Raw genomic sequence first — 19,995 nt, 5'->3', positions numbered from 1 at the left:
TTTAAAAAAATTGTGTTTATTCCTTCTCTAATTTAACTTATTTCCTGCTACTAATCTTCGTTTTGGTTTGTTGTTGTTTTCTAGGTCCTTGAGATGCATTGATAGCTCATTTATTTGGTACCTTTACAATTTATTCATATAGGCACTGATTGCTATAAACGTACCTCTTAACACTGCTTTTGTTGTATCCTGTAAGTTTTGATATGATGTATTGTCATATTAATTTGTTTCCAGGTGTTTTTGATTTCTCTTTTGATTTCTTCTATGACACATTGTTCATTCAGGAGTATGTTATTCAGTCTCCATATGTTTGCATATTTTTTACAGATTCTAGCTTCATTACATTATGGTCAGATTTCGATTATTTTGAATTTTCTTAGACTTGCTTTCTGGCCTAACATGTGGTCTATCCTAGGGAAAGTTGCATGCACTTTTGAGAAGAATGTGTATTCTGCAACAGTAAGATTGAATGTTTTGTAGATATCTATTAGGTCCACGCACTACATAATGTGTATTAGCTCTCGTTTCTTTGTGTATTTTCTGTCTAATTGATCTGTCCATTGCTAAATGTTGTGTGTTGAAGTTCCCCATTATGACTGTACTCGAGTTCATGTCCCCTTTAGATCTGTTAACTTTTTCTTTTAAATAGCCAGACGTCACTTTTAACAGTTTTTTATGTTAAAATCTATTTTGTCTAATATTAGAATGGCTACACCTGTGCTTTATTGCTTTCTGTTAGCATGGAATTTTTTTTGTATCCTCTCACTTTCAGTCTGCATGTATCTTTATTGGTGAGGTGTGTTTCTTGTAGGACATTTACATTCAAGTTTACTGTTGATAAGTAATGACTTGACCTGCCATTTTCCAATAAATATTACTATTGTTTATTTTGGATTTCCTTTGTAGTTTTACTGGGACGTTTTCTGCCTTCATACTCTTTTTTTAATGATGACTGTGTTTCTGCATTTCTGTGTATAGCACTATATTAAGTATCTTTTGTATGGCTGGATGGGTGATTACAAATTTTTCAATTTATGTCTGTTATGGAAAATGTTTATTTCACCTTCAATCATAAATGAGAGCTTTGCAGGATACACTATTCTGAGTTGACAGTTTTTTTCTTAAGACTCAGACTATTTCTCATCACTTTCTCCTAGGCTGTAGGGTTTGTCATGAGATCTCAGCTGTGAGTACAATTGGAGATGCTCTGAAACTAATCTTGCATTTCTTTCCTGCATATTTTAGAATATTTTCTTTATGTTTTGTTGTTCAAAGTTTGACTGCAATGTGTCGTGGTGAAGATATTTTCTGGTCATGTCTATTAAGCGTTCTATGTGCTTCCTGCACTTGGACAACCCTTCCTTTTTTTTTTTTTCAAACTTTTATTTAGTAAATATAAATTTCCAAAGTACAGTTTATGGATTACAATGGCTTTTTCCCCCCCCATAACTTCCCTCCCACCCACACCCCTCCCATCTCCCGCTCCCTCTCCCATTCCATCCACATCAAGATTCATTTTCTATTATCTTTATATACAGAAGATTGATTTAGTATATATTAAGTAAAGATTTCATCAGTTTGCACCCACACAGAGCATAAAGTATAAAATACTGTTTCAGTACTAATTATAGCATTAATTCACATTGGACAACACATTAAGGGCAGAGATCCTACATGAGGAGTAAGTGCACAGTGACTCCTGTTGTTGACTTAACAATTTGACACTCTTGTTTATGGCGTCAGTAATCTCCCTAGGCTCTAGTCATGAGTTGCCAAGGCTATGGAAGCCTTTTGAGTTCAATGACTTCGATCTTATTTAGATAAGGTCATAGTCAAAGTGGAAGTTCTCTCCTCCTTTCAGAGAAAGTTACCTTCTTCTTTGATGGCCCCGTTCTTTCTACTGGGATCTCACTCACAGAGATCTTTCATTTAGGTCTTTTTTTTTCAGAGTGTCTTGCCTTTCCATGCCTAAAATACTCTCATGGGCTCTTCAGCCAGATCTGAATGCCTTAAGGGCTTATTCTGAGGCCAGAGTGCTGTTTAGGACATCTGCCATTCTATGATTCCGCTGTGTCTCCCGCTTCCCATGTTGGATCATTCTCTCCCTTTTTGATTCTATCAGTTAGTATTAGCATACACTAGTTTTGTTTGAGTGATCCCTTTGACTCTTAGACCTATCAGAGCCATCAATTGTGAACTGAAATTGATCACTTGGACTAGTGAAATGGCATTGGTACATGCAACCTTGATGGCATTGTATTGGAATCCCCTGGCGCATTTCTAACTCCACCATTTGGATAAAGAAATTATGGGACATGTACTCTACAGAATACTATACAGCAGTCAAAAACAATGAAATCTGGTCATTTGCAACAAAATGGAGGAATCTGGAAAACATCATGCTGAGTGAAATAAGCTAGTCCCAAAGGGACAAATATCATATGTTCTCCCTGATTGGTTACAACTAACCAACCACAAAAAAGGAAACCTATTGAAGTGAAAGGGACACTATGAGAAACAGTGACTTGATCAGCCCTTGCCCTGACTGTTGATGTACAATTTAATACTTTATCCCTTTTAGTATTTTTTTCTTCTAGTTAATACTATTGGTTGAACTCTGTAATTAACACACAATTATTCTTAGGTGTTTAAATTTAACTGAAAAGTGATCCCTGTTAAATATAAGAGTGGGAATAAGAGAGGGAGGAGATGTACAATTTGGGACATGCTCAATCGGACGTCCCTTTCTTTCACCAAATTGGGGAAGTTTTCTGTAATTATTTTACTAAAAAGGCCTTCTAATCCATTCTTTCTTTCGGCAACTTCAGTAACTCCTAACACCTGTATGTTGGGTCATTTGATAGTATGTCATGAATCTCCAACACTGATTTTAATTTTTTCTAATTTCTCCTCTTCCACCACCTCCTCCTCCTCCTCCTCCTTCTTCTTCTTATTCCTCTTATTCTTCCTCCTTCTACTTTTACTTAAACTTCTCTTTCTATTCTCCTCCTCCTCCTCCTTATTCTTGTTCTTGTTCTTTCTTTTTCTTGATGTGATGAAAAATTTCCAAAGATTTGTCTTCTAGCTCGGATATTCTTTCTTCTGCCTCACTGAGTCCGTTTTTAAGGCTTTCCATCATATTTTTATTTAATCTATTGAATCTTTCATTTCTAATATTTAATTTTCATTTCTCTTTTTTCAAAGATTTATTTATTTATTTGAAAGTCAGAGTTACACAGAGAGAGGAGAGTCAGAAAGAGAGAGAGAGGAGAGAGAGAGTGAGAGAGAGAGAGAGAGAGAGAGAGAGAGAGAGAGAGAGGTCTTCCCTCCACTGGTTCATTCCCCAACTGGCCACAATGACCAGAGCTGCACTAATCCGAAGCCAGGAGAGCCAGGAGCCAGGAGCTTCTTTCAGGCTTCCCACACAGATGCAGGGGTCCAAGGACTTGGGCCATCTTCTACTGCTTTCCCAGGCCATAGCAGAGAACTGGATTGGAAGTTGAGCAGCTGGGACTTGAACCGGTGCCCATATCAGATGTCAGCACTGCAGGCAGTGGCTTTACCCACTACATCACAGCACCAGTCCCTTGATTTCTCTATTAATCTCAATTTTATGCAAAGACTTTTCATTAATGTCATGTATGGATTTGTTTAATTCCTGAATTTGTTTCTGATTGCTTCTGTGTTATCTATGATTAAGCTTTTGAATTCTGTTTCTGGCATTTCCTCAATCTCTTCATCTTCACATTCTATTGAGTTTTGTTGTATTTCTTTGGTGGGGTCATGTTGTCTTTCTTGTTTTTTGTTCCTTGAATTGCTGTGTTTATTGTTAGCCATTTGTGGAGATAGTTGTTTTTTTTTCCTCTGATGAATTTTTTATTTGTGCTATACCTCTGGCTTAGTGGAGTGTCTGCTCTTTCAGTGAATATCCAGAGTATTATGCTGGGTGTGGCCAGGGAGCTCTGTTCAATGCTCAAGTGTTGAGTATCCAGGTTGGCACACAAGTTGGACGTAGTAGTAATCTTTTTTTTTTCAGAGGGGAGAGTTTGATCAGTCTATTGGCATAGTCACACCCTCGCTTCCTCTCTGCCAAGGTGATCAGTGCCTGGGTCTTAGCCTATAGCGAGTTCAGTACTCATTCATGCTGTGGTAAGAACCACACTAATTATCTGTGCTGTCCTGTGTGAGCAAGGATCCTTTTTGCAGTGACCCACCCCAGCCTGTCTTGGAGTTATGAGTTTGTGGAGCTGCTCACAATGATTGTTCAGAGACCCAGCTACACCCTGAATCCTCTCCTGCAGTCACACTGTTCCCACAGTTTCAGCATACAGGGCTCCCACAGTCACATGTTGCTGAGGATCTGTTCCACCCCACTAGACTTTTCCACCCAGGGAGAGAAGCAGAGATGCTATCAGAACCCAGCCTGTAGGTGCTCAGCCTAGGCAGTTTGAGCCCCAGAGCCTGGGATGTCTTGGGAGCTTCAGGGCATTTCACATCCTATATGGGTGCCCAGCCACCTGTCAAACCTCCCAGGCAGACTCAGGTGACTCCTCTTGGCTAGTTAATGGACAAGAGCTGACTCAGATATTATGTATGTCCAAAATGGCATGTGGTGACTCTCAGTCATTTGTCATGCGTGCCAACAGAGAGAGAGAAACATTCCCCCTTTTTTGCCTCTTTGTTGGCAGGTACTCGGTCTCCCACAGGGCTCCAGGCCAGACTCATGCCAGTCTCTTCCCTCAGCTGTATTTCTAGTGGCATGGGCTACTGCATTCTGGTCTAATCTCACTCTCCAAATCTGGAGCAAGTTATTGGCTGCTGGGGCAAGTCTTGTGCTGTGTCCATGCTGGTGCTATGTGTCCACACACCCTCCAGGTGTATCCAGTGTCCCTCTTCCTTCCATGGAATTTCCACTGCAGATTTTTCCCTAAATCTTCCATGAAATTGCACTATCTGCACTTAAAAAATTAAGACTATCTTACCCTAGCCTAGAGCAGTAAGCTGCCTCCCTATTCTTCCATCTTGGATTGAAAGTGCTCTTAAGTGATCAAGCCTGATCTGTGCATTTTAATTTATATGAATTATTTATATTTTTTAAAAAATGTGAGAAGTTTCAATACCTTATGACAAACTTTCTTCAGGGAGATTTCAGTTCCCTATGAGATAGAAGTAGTTGCTCAACCATTACATGCTACACATGAAGAGTCTATATGAAACATTTGGCATTACTTCAAAAGAATGAAACATGGCATCTGGATATGCATCTTCTCCAAATTGCACAGCCAAATTTAAACTGGGTTTTAATTTAAGCTGGGTTATAATCCCCAAGGTCATTGTTTTACTATAGCTGGAGAATTATTATGTCTGGACTCCAGCTTTATAAATTAAAGGCATAGGATCAAGAATTAGTCCATTCCTGATACAACCTATCTAAGTAACTTTACCTACAACTCTCTCAGTGCTTAAAGACAGTGGATGTAATTCTCTTTTATGTAGATTAATATACACACACCTCTGAAGTTTGTATCCCAGTGGTTGCATAACAGAATTTGAACATTTCTATGGCAGATGCACTTGAAATAATCTTGGAAATAATGAAGGAAGAGAAACATGTCAACAGCAGAAAGTAATTATGGCTTCTCAGATATTTGGAGGGGCAACACAAGTAACCAACTTAACAGCGCTGCCATAGTATTGAGCATCCACCTTTCCTGACTCTTTGTTTTGAGGTTTTATTTAATGTCTTTTGAGATGGCTGAACTTTTATTCATCCTATTTGATATCTGATACGATAATTCAAATATGGGAAGTAATTAGCTATTTTGTTTTGGTTATCATTTTTATCATATTTTTCCTATTCTTTTGAAATTTCTACTAGATGAATATTGGAGCTTCTCAGTAGATCATCTGTTCATTTTAACATGTCTTTTATATATTTTTAAATGACTTCCTGATGTATTCTCGGTGAGATCTTTTGTATTCTGTCTTCTAGTTTACCAACTTGCTCTTTGAGTGTGTCTCATTTATTGCATTTAAAAAATGTCAGTGACATTTTTTGTTTCCAAATTTTGAAATTGCTTCCTTTTCATTTCTACTTGTGTTTTTTATTGTATATATATTTTAAATATGTTAGCTTTTTGCCAGTTTGAATATGAGTTTGTTTAAAGCATTTTATTTTCCAAATGACTCCAAAATATTATTACTTTTTGGAGTGAGTTAATGATTGGGTTGTTAATTTTTTGTTATTAAATTTCTTTATTTATTTTGTAATCTTGATTTTCAGTTTAATTTGAGTGGATAACTTTGGTTCTTTTCCTTGTCTTCCTGTATTCTTTAGCCTTTTCTTCATCTCTATCCCTGTCTAGACAGTTTTTAGTTGCTTCCTCCTGGTACTCCAGACTTCAGTCTACTACCAGAACTTAGAAAGACAGTTCTGAAGTTACTCTGTCATGATGTTACAGAGAGTACTGCCGATCCACTAGAATCAGTTAAAATAGGTAGTGTATGTGGCTCAGATTCTGGTTGCAATGTTTTTGTTTGACTTTCTGCTTTCCTAGACCTGAAGTTTATGGAGGTTTGACAGAGGTTTGTTTTTTTTTGTTTTTTTTTTTGTTTTTTTTTTGTTTTTTTTTTTTTTTTTTTTAGCTTCTTTTCATCTACTAGACCCTGACTTTTGACCACTTTTGCCTGTAAACAATCAAACTAATGATTTCCAGAGGCTGCTTGGTAATCCAGAGCACACACACAAAAAAAATGACGTTAGCTCACTCATCATTTTGTGTTTCTGGTCTAATGAGATTTTCTTTTTCTTATATTTGAGTTTATTTTTCTATGCTTTATCTGTTTTTTTCTGTAATTTTATGCCTCATATGTTTGGAGCAAACAGAAGAGGGTAACCGAAGTATATGAAATCACTCTGTCAGATTGACCCAGATATTCCTTTTTTTAATGTTTGATATATGTATGTTAGTGTGACTTTTCCTGATAATAACAAAGAACAACTGGGATGATGTGACACATGTACTGACTCTAGGATCCTAACTCTACTGTCTACTCTGTATGTTCTTGATAGATCATTTAATTTGTACTGTAGAACACTGATTTTTATTCAACTATGTGATACTTGCCCCTGGTTGCAGCCATTTTAATAAGGTTTTTCACTTGACTTTATGTTTTGTTTTGTAGCCAGAGTCCCCGTCACCTCCCTCTTCTCAGGCACTTGAGGTTGAACTCTTGGGGAAAGAAATAAGCAGTAGGTGGTAATAAACAAGGGACTGTGGGCCTTCGAAGAGTCTCAGAACACTTCAAATAAAGTATTCTAAATGAGACACCTCTCCTCCCAAGTTCAGGATTCTCAAAATCTCAGGAAAAAGTATGATTCAAAATTTTATTACACTGAGGTTTTTGAGCTAAGATTACAGCTCCAAAATTTAGGGTGAAAATCCACCCTAAATATTGTCTAATTAAATATTAATCCTTTTAAGTTTTCCAGTATATTTTCTGTATGATATATGTTTAAGAATCTGTATCCCCCTTAAAGTAAACTTATGTGTCAAACAATAAAATTAGACCTTAATGTACACTACACTTTAGTTAATAATATACATTATCTTAATTGATATTTTCAAGAACTCAGTGAGGTCAGTTTTTTTTTTTATTATCTCCATTTTCTAGATGAGGAGACTTAAGGTTTGCTAGAGATAAATTGATGAGTCAAATGGCAATCACTTATTCCAGTAGCCTATTATCTGCTACATGCGCAGTGACTTGAAACCCAGTATACCCTAAATTGAATTTTTTCATTTTTGTTATATGTGAAATCAGAGAAGTGGTCTTCAGGAACATGAAAATTCACTCTGAGTGCTAGAGTGGAAAGCTCATGAAAATAGTTTTGAAATAAACCTTTTATAGATTCTTTAACGACCAATGGATTTGTACATGCAGAGGAATAGCTGCTACTATTTGTGCTTTGTTTACTGCTTAGTTTTATTAAGTTTAAACAGCTCCTAAACAAAACTTATAAAAGTATTTTTTATTGAACATCTAAACATTGGTTACCAATTTTGTGAACTGAATTCTCTAAAAGTTTTAAACTGCCATTATAAATTGAATGTAGCTTTTTGGGAAGTAATTTAAATATAAATCTACACAAATACAATGATTGAAAATATATCCACATACATAGCATTTACACCTATTCTATAATATAAACAACATGTGTTTAATTTATTTCCTCTTCATTTTCACCTTCATATTTTCTTTGCTTAGGTTAATGTTATACTTATTTATATATATATATATGTATATATATATATATATATATATATATATATATATATAGGATTTCACTAATTTTACTACACTTCATGTTCCTAGGATTTCAATAACCTTGGTTAACTAAGAGGAAAAGAGGAATACCATTTCAAGGTAATATGATTTATCAACTAATTGATTGTTAGGGAGTTTTAAGGCATGGTTGGGGAGTTCAACTATGGAGTATTGGCTGAATCTCCTTCAAAATGATGTTTTATTTGTTATTTCATGGCACTTCTAATAAAATTCCCTGTCACACAGAGTTACTTTTTCAGTAAGTTGCCTTTAACAAAAGTGAAGCATTCTTTATTAATGTTTGGTAATATGTACTATCCTGCACTTTTACTATATTCATGTATTCTGTTAATATAACTCATATTTGCATATCCTTTATTTATATTTTATTTCTATTAAAATTATTTTCATTTTTATAGAGTATTTATATACATATATATAAATATTTATTTATTTATTTGAACGGCAGAGTTACAGAGAGGCAGAGACAGAGAGAGAGAGGGAGATCTACCATCTGCTGGTTCACTCCCCAAATGGCCGCAACAGCCAGAGCTGGGCTGATCCAAAGCCAGGAGCCATGAGCTTCCTCCAGGTCTCCCATGTGGGTTCAGGGGCCCAAGGACTTGAGCCGTCTTCCACTGCTTTCCCAAGCCATAAAAACGAGCTGGATTGGAAGAGGAGCAGCCAGGACTCGAACCAGCACCCATATGGGATGCTGGCACTGCTGGCAGCAGCTTTACCAACTACAGCACAGCACCTGCCCCTTAAAAAGACTAGAAAGATGATTCATTTCTTAGAAGACAAAGGATTGAGTCTACATACAAATCCTTTGAGTGGGGACAAGAATCTGGGCACAGGGACATTTTTGAAAACTGAAGGAGAGAAAAACTGCTTCCACAGGACCATTATTCATGAGTGTGTGTGTGTGTGTGCACGTGTGTGTGTGAAGGGAGAACAAAAATAATTATAAGGAGGCATGTGCTGTAAAAGATATTTCTAAGGTCATTATGGATTCTCATCACTTTTTCCACTTCAGCTTTTTATATTTTTGTACCCCACTTTGCTGATAGCATGTGCTTTCTTTAGTCACTGATATTTTTGCACTATGTTGACTATTGGAAGGGTGGGGTCCTGGGAAACAGGAAACCCACAAGTGCAAGTTCATATATTTTTCCAGAGCATTTGAAAAATGCTCCTGCCTCTTGTTTTTGGAGTACACTTAAGAGATAAGGTAATTAGGAACCTGGTTGGCATGTGCTGCTGTTTTCCATGTTTCTGTCCCTGGATAAACTGTCCTTTAAGTTCAAACAACTTTTATGGGAATCCCATGTGATTCATGTAATTTGAAAAAAGTTTTTCCCTTCTATCTTATAGCAGAATGGTGTCTAGCACTTGAAACTTTTTATTTTAATTTCTCTATAAAGTGGTGATATCCTTTTTGGTTATGTTTTACTTGTCTTCCAGGACTTTTATATACTGTTTTGATACATGGTAGACACTTACTGTCTAAATATAGAGTGTTTTAGGATAAAGATCAAAGAAATAGTATACACATTGGTTTTACTAGCCAATTTCTAATACTAGACATTTTTTCCCTGGTGAAGATGGAAGTGAAATTTTGTGACACTACATTAAAATGTGTCTTGGTTCTTTAACATTGGCATAATCAGCAATATATTCCATGTTCCATCCCCTGATTTTCCCAGGTCAGTGCGCTACTGTGAAGGAGATCCGTTAATTCCCCAAAGAGAAGATGGAAAGAAGATTTTTATTAGCTAAGCCAAGATAATTGGGAATAGGCCATTCTAAGCAGAGGTTCTTGAGCAGAGGGTCTAGGCAAAAAAATAGGTGGGGTATATGATTTAAATCCCAGAAGCTTACTATTTCTGGGCTAGTAAGTATGAAGTAAGAAAGCTGAAGTGATAAATTAGCCTAGAAATATAAGAGGTTGGTTCCTGGAAGGCTCTTTTTTGTGGTGCAATATAGAAATAGATTATTATGTTAATGTAAAAGCAGTGCTCTGTGGCTAGCCTTCCTGAGTTGGAAACTCAGCTCTGCCATTTACTAGCTGTGAGACTTAATCTTTGTGCCTTGAGACTTTTACTCTGTAAAGAGGGAATAACAAAAGTATCTAATTCAGGATTTTTTTTAAGGATTAATGAATTAAATCACATAGAGTACTTATAGAACTCAATAATATTAATAGCTCATATCAGTTTTGTTATTGATTTTTATTGATACAGTAGAAAGACCACTCTGGAAGCCTGTATGGAGGATTTTGATTAGAATATGACCAGAGGATAAGGAAACCACATGGAGATTAAAGTGCCTCTTCAGTAGCTCTCATTGATATTTGCTGGATACATTTGTGATAAAGTCCAAGTGTGGTGGTTTCAGTGAAATCACATACCTTATAGACGGACATGTGTAGACTGTGTTAAACTAAACCTTACCATTTTGTTTTTCTTACCAATGACATGGACTTAATGGAAAGATACATTTTGGAGCTTTCAGGAATGAATAACCTTTGGTTCTGCTGTCCTCAGAGTACATTTCACAACTAGTTTCCTAATATGATCCTGGGAGAGGGAAGCTAGTTTTCCCCGTAACAGGATTGAAAATAGCAGCAAGGTTGGATTCTAACATGGGTTTGAGACGAACAGAGGCCATTCTGGTAGTTACCATCCTATTCTAAAACTCCATACTATTCTAAAACTCTATACTCTGCATACCTTCTATAGTATGTTAAATGTGATTAGAGTTAGTGCATATAGTGAAAAGATAAGAAGACCTGGACTACTGATCTAGTTCTCCAACTTAGTAATGGATGTGTTCCTAAATATTCTGTAGATCTCAGTTCTAATATTTGTTACAGCAGTTAATAATACCCACTATGTTATCTTGCAGGACTGTCATGAAAATAAATTGATATCACCTATGTGAAAACACTTGACAAAAATTCAAAGCACTTTAACACTGGAATGATTTCTTTTTTTTTTAACTTTTATTTAATGAATATAAATTTCCAAAGTACAGCTTATGGATTACAATGGCTTCCCCCTCCCATAACTTCCCTCCCACCTGCAACCCTCCCCTCTCCTGCTCCCTCTCCCCTTCTTTTGCATCAAGATTCATTTTCAATTCTCTTTATATACAGAAGATCAATTTAGTATATATTAAGTAAAGATTTCAACAGTTTGCACCCACATAGAAACACAAAGAGAAACATACTGTTTGAGTACTAGTTATAGCATTAAATCACAATGTACAGCACATTAAGGACAGAGATCCCACATGAGGAGCAAGTGCACAGTGACTCCTGTTGTTGACCCAACAAATTGACACTCTAGTTTATGGCGCCAGTAACCACCCTAGGCTCTTGTCATGAGTTGCCAAGGTCATGGAAGTCTTCCAAGTTTGCCGACTCTGATCATATTTAGACAAGGTCATAAAAGACAGGGTGAGGATAGTAACCAATGATCCTAAGAGTGGCATTTACCAGGTCTGAACAATTATACAGCATTAAGTGGGGAAGAGGACCATCAGTACACACAGGTTGGGAGTAGAGCCATTGGAGGTAGAGGAGAGGTTATGATTACGAAGGAATGAGGCCCAAGTGCGCTAGACAGGGTCTAGAACAAAGGACAGAGTCATTATTAGAGGAGCTAAGAAAGGTGCTGTCTAAGCCACAATTAAGTTTTCTGATTGAGAGGCAAATAGAACCTGACAGAAGGGGCCTGGTAATAATCTGGTGGGCTTTAGGCCTTGTAAGTTAAGAGGCCCAGACCTATCTATCTCTTCACAAGCAATACATCCTAAGGGAGGTGTGAACCACCTGGCAGAAGGCACTCTGTTGACTTTCATTACTTAGCTGGCCTGGGAGGAGAGCTGGCCAGGTAAAGGCAGGGGGCATCTCTAACAAGAAATTTACAGTTCTGCCTGCAATGTTGCTGACCCTGCTTGGCCATCCCCTCAGCTGCAGTGGTCACCTTGGAAGCTGGGCTGAGTGAAGGGCTTTTCAGCTTAGAGCCAATAAGATCTGTGGCTCTGACCTGGGCATCCTTCGACTCCAGGGCAGGTCCATTTCCAGTGATCCAACTCTTGGCAGAGCTGCCAGGGCTCTTCACAAGCTGACTTCTGCTGAAGCCCAGGCTTACCACATTGAAAGCCACTGCAGTGGACTGGCCTGTTGGGTCTCCTTGAGGGCAGATCACTGTACAGAACAGCCATTAATAGGCCTGCCACCCATTGCTTCTGGTGCCTAGCTTTCTTTTCCTCCTGGTTTGTGTTAAAGCAGACCAGAGGATGCAAGTCAAGGGAGTGCCCAAGTCCCATCTCTAATCTTCGGTGGCCTAAACTACAAGTCTATAGTCACAGGCATGTTATGTAGTAGTTTTTCTAAGGTAGACAATGCCCATGAGGAAAATTATATTCTCACTTTAAAACTTTCTTTCCCTTTGGTCTGAAAGGGAGGTTTTTTCTACTTACTGTTTACTTTGCTGATGGCGAAGTAAATCTAGCTATGAGATTATAATTTAAGCTCTTATTTTGGCTATGCTATTACAGAAAAATGTTAGCCATTTCTTTTATAAGCTCTAAAGATTAAATTATGCGTCCTACAGATTCCTTCATAATAAAATTAGTTACTTACCTTGAAGAGAATAGAGAAATGAAAGAACAAGTTGGGCTTAGAATGGAGAAATGAGGGAGCAAGTCCTAGATCGCTTGCTGACAATAGCAATATCACATGAATACTTAGCAAACCGTTTCAACCATTAGATAACAACTTAAGAAAACATTTACCAGAAGGTCCAATGCCTTCTATAAATTTTAAGAATCATGTATTTGTTGGTGGATTTAGAAATGTGCCAGGGGATTCCAATACAATGCCATCAAGGTGGCATGTACCAATTCCATCGCACTAGTCCAAGTGATCAATTTCAGTTCACAAATGATGGCTCAGATAGGTCTAAGAGTCAAAGGGATCACACAAACAAGACTAGTGTCTGCTAATACTTACTGATAGAATCAAAAAGGGAGAGAAGGATCCAACATGGGAAGTGGGATACACAGCAGACTCATAGAATGGCAGATGTCGTAAACAGCACTCTGGCCTCAGAATCAGCCCCTAAGGCATTCAGATCTGGCTGAAGAGCCCATGAGAGTATTTTAGGCATGGAAAGGCAGACACTCTGAAAAAAAAAGACCTAAATGAAAGATCTCTGTGAGTGAGATCCCAGTGGAAAGAATGGGGCCATCAAAGAAGGAGGTACCTTTCTCTGATGGGAGGAGAGAACTTCCACTTTGACTATGACCCTATCAGAATAAGATCAAAGTCAGCGAACTCTAAAGGCTTCCATAGCCCTGGCAACCCATGACTAGAGCCTAGGGAGATTACTGACGCCATGAACAGGAGTGTCAAATTGTTAAATCAGCAACAGGAGTCACTGTGTACTTACATCCCATGTGGGATCTGTCCTTAATGTGTTGTCTAATGTGCAGTGATGCTATAACTAGTACTGAAACAGTATTTTTACACTTTGTGTTTCTGCGTGGGTACAAACTGATGAGATCTTTACTAATTATATACTGAATTGATCTTCTGTATATAAAGATAATTGGAAATGAAAAAAAAAACCTGGTGTTAAATTGGAAATGGCATAGAAAATAAATTAATTTTTAAAAAAATATTATGTAGGATCTCTGTCTTTAATGTGCTGTACACTGTTATTAAATGCTATAACTAGTACTCAAACAGTATATTTTTCACTTTGTGTTGTTATATGGGGGCAAACTGTTGAAACCTTTACCTAATATATACTAAACTGATCTTCCATATATAAAGACAATTGAAAATGAATCTTGATGTGAATGGAAGGGGAGAGGGAGCGGGAAAGGGTTAAGGTTGCGGGTGGGAGGGAAGTTATGGGAGGGGGGAAGCCATTGTAACCCATTAGCTGTACTTTGGAAATTTTTATTAATTAAATAAAAGTTTAATAAATGAAAAAAATCTTGTATTTGGAAACACCTCTTAATATCTAACATGGTGTAGTTTGTTCAACCAGTAAACTTAAGCACAACCATCTAAAATGTTTTTAGTGTCTTTCTACCAACAAGTATAAAACATATGATTCAGAGATTCAGGTCACACGAATTAAAATGTATCTTTGATTAAATTTAGCAGCTTAAATTTATGGACGATCTTATCTATAAGCCGATTAAAATAAAATTCTTAAAAAAATTTTCCCATGTGGACATACAATATGTACACACATATAACATAGCATAGTAGACCAATATAGCAATTTTAATAATAGCTTTTAAAATCTTTAACTCTTTTTGTAAATTGCCAATTGATTTGAATTGCTTTTTGTTTTTAGTAACCTCAGTTAGCCATACTTTCTCTCAGTTGGTACATGTTAATACATTATTGGCTTCATCTGTTTACAGAGCCATCCCAAAGTACTGAATACAATAGAAGTGCCTGGAAAATGTCCATAGGAAACTATAGGAGGACAGCTAAACACAGAACCAACAACGCTTTAGTTTTATGAGCAGCAAATCATATATAACAGTGGATGACAAAAGACTTTAAGTCGCCATGTTTAAAATTATAAACTCATCAACCAACAAGAGGCACTTGCTTACTTCACAGTATTTTTGAAAGCACCTGTAGGATTTTACAAGTATTTAACCCTTTAGGCCTCTGGGGCTTTCTCATTAAGATAACTATCATGTCTAGTAACACAAGATCCTTAGACTTTTTAATTCTCAAACATTTGTATTAATAGCATTTTCCATTATGGAAACTTAAAATTTAGTACCACGTCACATCTTGACAGTACTTCTAATATAATCCAAATAGCCTGATTAGTTGGTGTCTCTATAAGATGAGAGGCATAGGTCCTTCGATTTTTTCAGTTGGGCCCAAACTGGAAAAACCAAAGTCCAGGATTTACTGGAAATTTTAGAGTCCAGATTGTTTGCAACTTTGATTTTTTGAAAGCCTCTCAAGAATGCCAAGAAGGCTCAAAATCCAAAATATCTGGTTGAAATAAGATTCCTTAAAATCATGACATAATATAGACCAAATTTGATCATTGTTACAAGGTGATTATTCAAATCTTTGAAAATAAGCACATATTTAAATAACCCATAGCTCTTAATAAAAATTCAGCTGTTTTTGAACAATTAGAATTTAACAGACATCAAGAGAACATAATAGATTACTGTAACACATTGCTTTAACAGAGCATCAGAGTTTAATTCTATGTCAAAGAGAAATTGAGCTTCCTGTGATCTTTTGCTGTGAGGTTTCCTTCCTTTACCTTCTTCATATTGATTACCGTGTTTCTGTGTTTCTGTGTGTAACACATCTTTAAGCATCTTTTGCAGGGCTGGACGAGTGGCGACAAAGTCTTTCAATTTCTGTTTGCTATGAAAAGTCTTTATTTCACCTTCATTCACAAATGAGAGCTTTGTAGGATATAATATTCTGGGCTGGCAGTTTTTCTCTCTTAGTACCTGGGCTATGTCTTGCCATTCCCTTCTAGCTTGTAGAGTTTCTGCTGAGAAGTCTGCTGTGAGTCTAATTGGAGATCCTCTGAGAGTAATCTGACGTTTCTCTCTTGCACATTTTAGAATCTTTTCTTTATGTTTCACTGTGGTGAGTTTGATTACAACATGTCGTGGTGAGGATCTCTTTTGGTCATGTTTACTAGGGGTTCTATGAGCTTCCTGTACTAGGATGTCTCTGTCCTTCTCCAGACCAGGGAAGTTCTCTGCAAGTATCTCACTAAAAAGGCCTTCTAATCCTTTCTCTCTCTCCATGCCTTCAGGAACTCCTAGAACCCGAATGTTGGCTTTTTTTTAATAGTATCCTGTAGATTCCCGACAATCTTTTTTAGATTTCTAATTTCTTCTTCTTTTCTTTGGTTTCTCTGTATACTTTCCTGTGCTCTGTCTTCTAAGTCCGATATTCTCTCTTCTGCTCACCCATTCTGTTTTTAAGGCTCTCTAATGTGTTTGTCATTTGATCTATTGAATTCTTCATTTCTTATGATTTCTCGTCACTATCACAGTTCTTGTTCTACTAGTTGTTTCATTTCATTTTGATTCCTCCTTAATATTTCATTTTCACGATAGAGATTTTCTATCTTGTCCATTAAGGATTTCTGTAGTTCAAGAATTTGTTTTTGAGAACTTCTTAGTGTTCTTATCAATTTTTTGAGATCTGCTTCTTGCATTTCTTCGATCTCATCATCTTCATAATCTTGAATTGGGTTGTCTTTTTCATTTGGGGGCGTCATAGTGTCTTCCTTGTTCTTGTTAACTCAGTTTTTGCGTTTGTTGTTTGGCATATTGGAGATATTCTTTTTTTTCTTCACCGTGGTGAAGTGGACTGTCTGCTTTCAATGGAGCCTTAGAGACTTGAGATGGGTGTGGCCTGAGAGCTCTGTTTGGTTCTTCAGGGTTGAGGGTGTGTCAAAGGTGCCACTCCTAGGTTAGGCGTGGTAAATTTCCCTTCCTTTCTTTCTTTCTTTCTTTCTTTCTTTCTTTCTTTCTTTCTTTCTTTCTGATTCAAAAGGGAAGTAATTCCACTCAGCTGAACGGAATTGGAGGTAGTTAGCAGGCGAATGATATACCCACAGGAGCCAGAGATCGGAAGCTCTTTCCCAAGGACCACACAGGGAATCTGTGCTGCCCTCAGTGTGGGCTCAAATTCTCCTGCATACTCTCACTGGGTTGCCAAGGTTACCGAATTGTAGCATCTCTGGAGAGTACTCACGTGAATTCTGTGAGTTCTCTCCCCCACCGTCTCTTTTTTCTCAGTCTCAGTTCATTAGCACCACACATTCATTAGATCCTAATCTCCTGTTACTTCACCCTCCGCCCCCCCAGAGTCAGGTGTTTCTGCTAGGCTCAGGGCTGGTGCAGACCTGAGGTCACCCTGCTTATGATGTATGTCCAAAATGGTACCTGCTCTTTGTCTTGCTCACCTTTGAGAGGTGAGTGGAGAGAGAGAAACTCGTGTCCGTATCGGTCACTCTCTCTCTTCTGGTTAGCCTCGTGAACTTTTCCCCATGGGGTTTCAAGCCTCGTTCCCTCTAGTCTCCTCTTTCCGCTTTCCTACTGGTGTCTCGGGCTATTGAGGTTCGGCTCACCTCGCGTTCCAGCGCTGGTGTGTTGAGTCTGCTGCTGGTGTCCCGAACTTGGGCTCCCACACTCTCCATGCAGGTCCGCTGCGAATCACTAGTTCTGGAAGAGTTTCCTCTGCTGTTTCTTCCCCTACTCTTCCCTGAACCTGCAGTATCTCCACTTTTATTAAACTGTCTCTCCCCGGACTATCAGTGTTCTCCTTTCCTATTCCGCCATCTTGCCGGACTCCCCTGAAACTGGAATGATTTGTTAAACCATTTAAAGATGACTTGAGAATATAATCTCATCTCTACATTTGTTTGTTTTTTCATTAAATGAACCCAGGAAAAATTGAAAGATATATCGGATAATCAGATGTTATACAAGTGAATTTAGTTTGCAAATAATTCGAAGTTTGCATGTGGTTATATGGGGACTTCCTGCCTCCAGTACTTTTTTCTGCAAAAATGTTCTTTCTAGTTACTTGTCTGTTTGAGCGCTGTTCCAGAAGTCTGAGATTTCTCCAAATCTGACCACTAATCAGTAAGACATTGGTGTTCTTTTTTTTCCAGGATTTTTATCAGGCCTGTTGACAAGCTCCCTTCATGAAATCCACTACATCAGAAACAGTGCCCCAGAAAAAGCTTTGAAAAGTGCCCAAGAGACTGCAGTCATTTTGAAAATCTTCCTCCACCTATCTCTCCACCAAAGATGAATCTAAATCTAAAAAATCTTGAGTTCTTGTACAGTCTTCATGGCCAGGTGCCGGGGATGCTGGACTGGGACTTTGAGAATGAGTTCGTCCTGCCTTGTACCACAGACCAATGCCTGTTAACTGAGCAGAATCTTCTCAAACACAGATTTCTAGCAATGAACCCCCCTCAGGTGCCTCAGAAGAGAAAAGCCAGTCTTAACAAAGATGATCCTCACATTGAACCCAACCTGTGGATGTGGGTGAATCCTAACATTGTGTGCCCCCTTGGCATCCAAGGGTTCCCAAATCCCAGTGATAAAAATGATCTGAGAAGTATGTGTCCTTTCCCTCAGCCACTCACTATGGATAAAGAGTCTAGCTGCTCAGAGGCTGCAGTGGTAGACTGCCAACCATTTTTCCGAAGTGATCAGTCTCCTAAAGTGAAGCACTTCACCTCTTCCATCTGTGAGTTAGAGTTCACAGAAGAGAAAGTGAAGGAACGAGAAGACAACTCTTCTGCAGCCCTCCAGTTCCCTAACAAAGAGTGTATTCAGCAGCAGAAATCCTGGCAAATTGAGAACCAGGAGATAAGGTCCTGGTCACGACCTCCTCTCAATTATGGCCACCTAATTGCCCTAGCATTAAGAAACGGCTCCCCCTCTGGACTCAATGTGCAAGACATCTACAATTTCATTCGCCAACATTTCCCCTTTTTTCAGACAGCTCCAGGTGGTTGGAAGAACACCATTCGCCACAACCTTTGCTTCCTGGGGAGCTTCAGGAAGGTGCCAGTCAGACTTCAAGATGAGATTAATGCAAGACCTCGAGCTTGCCTTTGGATTCTCACTGAGGAAGGGCACCGCCGCTTTCAGGAGGAAACTCGTCCCTTGGCCTCTGCTCGGAAGCAGATCATCCAAAAGTGTATGAGTCAGCCAGATGTGATGACTTCCCTATTTAACCTTTGAACTGCCATTGCTTTCTTCTGGGAACATTGTCTTCCTTCTGGTGCTTACCCATGCCCTCACTGACCTTCATTAATCCCTGATTCTCTGTGCTTCGTGCCAAGCCTGTCTTTATCAACTGTTACAAGAATAGTGCTAAAGTGAGAGGTGGGCACTGAAGAAGTGGAGCTTGAATCAAGGTGGGGGAGTCATGAAAAGTTGAATGACAATGATGACAGTTGTGCATTGTTAGTGGAGGCTGGAAATCCTAGAACAGTAATGTGGAAGCTAGGGAAAGAAGGGCATGGGCATGCTTCATGAGAAAGGAATTCTGCTTACTCTGCATACACTCTCACATGAAAGTGAATGGTAGGATTTAGTACAAAATGCAGAGTGTACCCAGGTCATGTACCTAGTTCAGGTGAAGGTATCAGTGCTTAAGAAAAAGGGGACTCGATGTTCAAAGCCTAGAGATTTGAGTGAACCCTGCTTCTGTTCATCGGTTACATCTTCCTAAGTGACCCATTTTTATCATTCAGAGCCTTAGTTTTCTCTTTTTGGTCCTGAACTTCTCAGCCTTGTTCTGCTGTCATCCAATTCCAGTGTTAACAAACAATTCCAAGTAGTTATTTTAGTTTGGATATTGAAAACCCTTGAATTGCTCCTGCATTAACCCCAAGCCTTTTGATAACAAAGTTTTGTTTCCCATTCATTCATGCATCAAATCTTAATAGAGGAAATGCCAGTGTATTGAGATCCATCTTAGATGCTAAGTATAGTAAGCTGACATATAGTAGTGGGAGACACATATTTGTAATGTAAATATGATGAAACTGATACATGAAGTTGCCAGAGAAGTGGAGAGATTTCTTCCTAGGAAAGGAATGAAAGGCA

At 38.2% G+C, this 19,995-nt stretch overlaps 1 protein-coding gene across 1 annotated transcript; it reads left to right on the top strand.

Moving 5' to 3' along the window:
* Window positions 1–18,177: 18,177 nt before the first annotated feature.
* Window positions 18,178–19,125, top strand: FOXR2 (forkhead box R2). The gene has a single exon (XM_062182915.1). The coding sequence runs from the start codon at window positions 18,178–18,180 to the stop codon at window positions 19,123–19,125; it is 948 nt and encodes a 315-aa protein (XP_062038899.1).
* Window positions 19,126–19,995: the final 870 nt, after the last annotated feature.

The sequence above is a fragment of the Lepus europaeus genome, chromosome X (genome assembly GCF_033115175.1).
Source record: "Lepus europaeus isolate LE1 chromosome X, mLepTim1.pri, whole genome shotgun sequence".
In the NCBI taxonomy this organism is placed as follows: Eukaryota; Metazoa; Chordata; class Mammalia; order Lagomorpha; family Leporidae; genus Lepus; species Lepus europaeus.
The sequence above is the reverse complement of the archived record's forward strand: the minus strand, read 5'-3'. Positions and strand labels throughout refer to the sequence as shown.

What these genes read in the sequence shown, in the direction of transcription:
- FOXR2 (XM_062182915.1), top strand. Translation starts at nt 18,178, where the DNA reads ATGAATCTAAATCTAAAAAATCTTGAGTTCTTGTACAGTCTTCATGGC.